Source organism: Mandrillus leucophaeus, unplaced genomic scaffold (assembly GCF_000951045.1).
Source record: "Mandrillus leucophaeus isolate KB7577 unplaced genomic scaffold, Mleu.le_1.0 Scaffold366, whole genome shotgun sequence".
Lineage (NCBI taxonomy): Eukaryota > Metazoa > Chordata > Mammalia > Primates > Cercopithecidae > Mandrillus > Mandrillus leucophaeus.
The window spans coordinates 937894-939136 of NW_012103876.1; the positions used below are offsets into that span (position 1 = coordinate 937894).

At 46.7% G+C, this 1243-nt stretch overlaps 1 protein-coding gene across 4 annotated transcripts in view; it reads right to left on the minus strand.

The window, feature by feature from the left end:
• ZNF346 (zinc finger protein 346) overlaps nt 1–1243 on the minus strand; it is a 71206-nt gene that overhangs the window by 39798 nt on the left and 30165 nt on the right. For 3 of the 4 annotated variants that reach the window (XM_011989983.1, XM_011989982.1, XM_011989984.1), the window contains one exon: nt 331–516. In XM_011989983.1, coding sequence (XP_011845373.1) covers nt 331–516 — 186 coding nt within the window. Of the gene's footprint in view, nt 1–330; nt 565–1243 lie in introns of all 4 variants that reach the window. The other variant, XM_011989981.1, reaches the window with a different exon arrangement.

The following is a 1243-nucleotide window of genomic DNA, read 5'->3' on the forward strand; positions in this document are numbered from 1 at the left end:
CCCGGGAGGCGGAGCTTGCAGTGAGCTGAGATCCGGCCACTGCACTCCAGCCTGGGCGACAGAGCAAGACTCTGTCTCAAAAAAAAAAAAAAAAAAAGAAAGAAAACCTGAAAGATATGGTAACAGCTGAGTAGGAGTGGCATTTACTCTTCAGCTGACCATATCTCCTTCCTGGCTCTCATTTTAATTTCTCATCTGGCTTCTGTAGGTATCTGAGTTTGCAAACCCTACTTACAAGACCTAAGGAGGAAAAGCACAACGTCGGCTGGTCCAGGGAGCCCCAGTGGCTAAGCCCTGGTCCAGCTCTGGGTGTGAGCTAGGCCCCCTCACCTGGAAAGTCAGTGACAGCAGGGTCCGCCAGCCGCCCATAGCGTGCCATTAGTTTGAGCTTGGTCTCCTGTTTTCTGTGTTTCTTGCCCACATAATGTTGTTGAGCCATGACAGGGTCGTTGAAAGTCGCATGGCAGAGGCTGCAGAACTTGTCTGGGTCTATCATCTCTCTATTCTGGTGCAAGGCTAAGGTGGAGGCCACAAGGAAAGGATTTGTAAGGTGTTTCGACAGAGCTGCGGTGAGAGAGTTCAAACAGAAACAATGAAAAAACCCAGAAGGTGCCAGGCTTTTGAGTATGCTGAATAGAAAGGGCTGTGACACCAGTTAATCCCACTTGCAGATGTGGCACTGCCTGTGTGAATCACACACGTGAATGCATTCTCTAATTGGGAAACCTGCGAAGATTTGAGGGAGCCCAAAGACTGGCTATTTCATTCAGCAACTTTAACTACTGTAAGCCCACAAATCCTGATTTTTCTCATATTCTTAGGAGGCTCTAAACTTCTGCTATCAAGTTGTCAAATTACAATAGACTAGAGATGCATACTTGCACTCTTGCAGGGATACCTCAGCATTTCCCAGAACTTCACAGCAAGTGGGACACAAAGTTTGGGAGTTTTATTCTCATCCTTGAAGTAATACAGTTGCAGAGCTGGGAACCAATGCACAAATACAGAAATTGAGGCTTGAGTTCCTGGAGCTCATACAGGGTCATTTAGAAAAGGTAACCATACTAGGGATGCCTTTTAGGCTACATTGCATATTAATAGGCTGAGCAGAGAGAAAAGAGGAACATTAACATTTAGTTATGTGTTTTGCTCATGCCTGTAATCACAGCACTTTGGGCGGCCAAGGTAGGAGGATCACTGGAGTCCAAGAGTTCATGACCAGCTCAGGCAACAAACAGAGACC